The 1,424-nt window shown below is 43.7% G+C and overlaps 1 protein-coding gene across 2 annotated transcripts in view; it reads right to left on the bottom strand.

Annotated features, from left to right (window-relative positions):
• LOC102680053 (uncharacterized peptidase C1-like protein F26E4.3) overlaps positions 1–1,424 on the bottom strand; it is a 6,514-nt gene that overhangs the window by 1,386 nt on the left and 3,704 nt on the right. For both annotated transcript variants that reach the window (XM_031511327.1, XM_006617393.2), the window contains exons 2-5: positions 826–1,132; positions 686–749; positions 413–608; positions 26–321 (exon numbers count right to left, since the gene is read on the bottom strand). In XM_031511327.1, the coding sequence (XP_031367187.1) occupies positions 26–321; positions 413–608; positions 686–749; positions 826–1,114 (845 nt within the window). In that variant the 5' untranslated portion in view covers positions 1,115–1,132. The remainder of the gene's footprint in view (positions 1–25; positions 322–412; positions 609–685; positions 750–825; positions 1,133–1,424) is intronic.

Below are 1,424 nucleotides of genomic sequence, written 5' to 3'. Positions count from 1 at the left end.
TATATATTTGGTAACAGAATATTACCCGAATTTTCTCAAGAACAGCCAAGCTCTGTCCAAGTAGCCGCCGTCGCAACCTCTTTGCCCTTTTTTGTTGCACGAGAGCAAATGTTGCGCGCTCAGAAGAACGCTGTCGGTGCCCTTGCTCATCACGGCAAATCTGTCCGAGGCCACCTGTGCCGTAGAAATCGCCCACGATGCGCCGCACCAACCTTGATCCTCGACGCCCGAAATCTGTCGCCGCCAACGAGTCCTGGCATCGAATTCTCGGGGCAGGGATTCGGGATCATAGATCCGTCGCACCGAGTTCATTCTGTAAACCTTGTTTACGAAATCGATCGATCGGTTGGATTGGGAAAGCTTTCTTGGTCGTATCAAAATCGTATCAAATGTGTTGTAATAACACGCTTACCGAGTTCGACGGGTTTAGGGTCCCTAGGCGAAGTTGCACACCTTCCGATAATTTCTTACCCCAAAATTCCGAGTAATTTCGCGCCCTCCAATCGAGAGACGGCATTGAATTGACTTCGTCTATTAGGCTTTGCTCTTGCAGGCATCGATTTTGTTCGCAAAGCACCTCGGCGAGTCTGGACACGGCCGTGCATTTGCTTGAAAGAGGAAAGAAGAATTTTTCTAAATTACATCGATTTTATATATCGATTCGGAAGAAATTAAATATACGTACCACATGTTGCAATTTATCATGAATACTTGGCCATCGTTGTAATATTTTCCCTGGTGGTAGCATCCTGTAAACGTAATAAATCGTAACGAAACGAAGTTTGGCCGCGTTGAATCAACGAATCTTATTATTAATCAACGAACGTTTTATCGGTTCAGGGGGTGGCTCCGTGACATTAGTATCGATCCCCTTGCAATGGCTCCAGTAATCGGGGCAACAGTCCTCCTCTCTGAATCGATCGCAAAACTCATCGCAGTAACAAAGACTGCCGAGAATCGGTGCGTTGCAATCGTCCTGGCGATCCGGGCAACATCCTGGATATCTTCTGGCGCAATACGGGCCAGTCGGCAGGCCCGAATAATCGGGCATACCATTCACGATCGTCACCACCACGAGGAAAATTCCGCACGCTAAGTTCTCCCAGGATCGCATTTTTCACACGTTCGTTTCCTGCGACAACAAATTGGTCTATAATTTTTCTTTTTTTTTCTTAATTCGCTTTTTTTTTTAATTCGCACATTCGTTCTCTCATAGATTCAACAAGTCTATAATTTTTTTAATTCGCTCGATTTTTCATCCAAGGGTATAGATGTAAGAAATAAATAAGAAGCGAAGATCTCGTATTTTTTTGTCAGATGAAATATATAATAGGAAATATATAAATAGGATCTCGTTTCCCTATTTTTATTCTCGATATTCTGAATCTTCTGCAACAAATCTATAGATATAGGTTCTACGATAA

Source organism: Apis dorsata, unplaced genomic scaffold (genome assembly GCF_000469605.1).
Source record: "Apis dorsata unplaced genomic scaffold, Apis dorsata 1.3 scaffold_307, whole genome shotgun sequence".
NCBI classification, from domain to species: domain Eukaryota; kingdom Metazoa; phylum Arthropoda; class Insecta; order Hymenoptera; family Apidae; genus Apis; species Apis dorsata.
The sequence above is the reverse complement of the archived record's forward strand: the minus strand, read 5'-3'. Positions and strand labels throughout refer to the sequence as shown.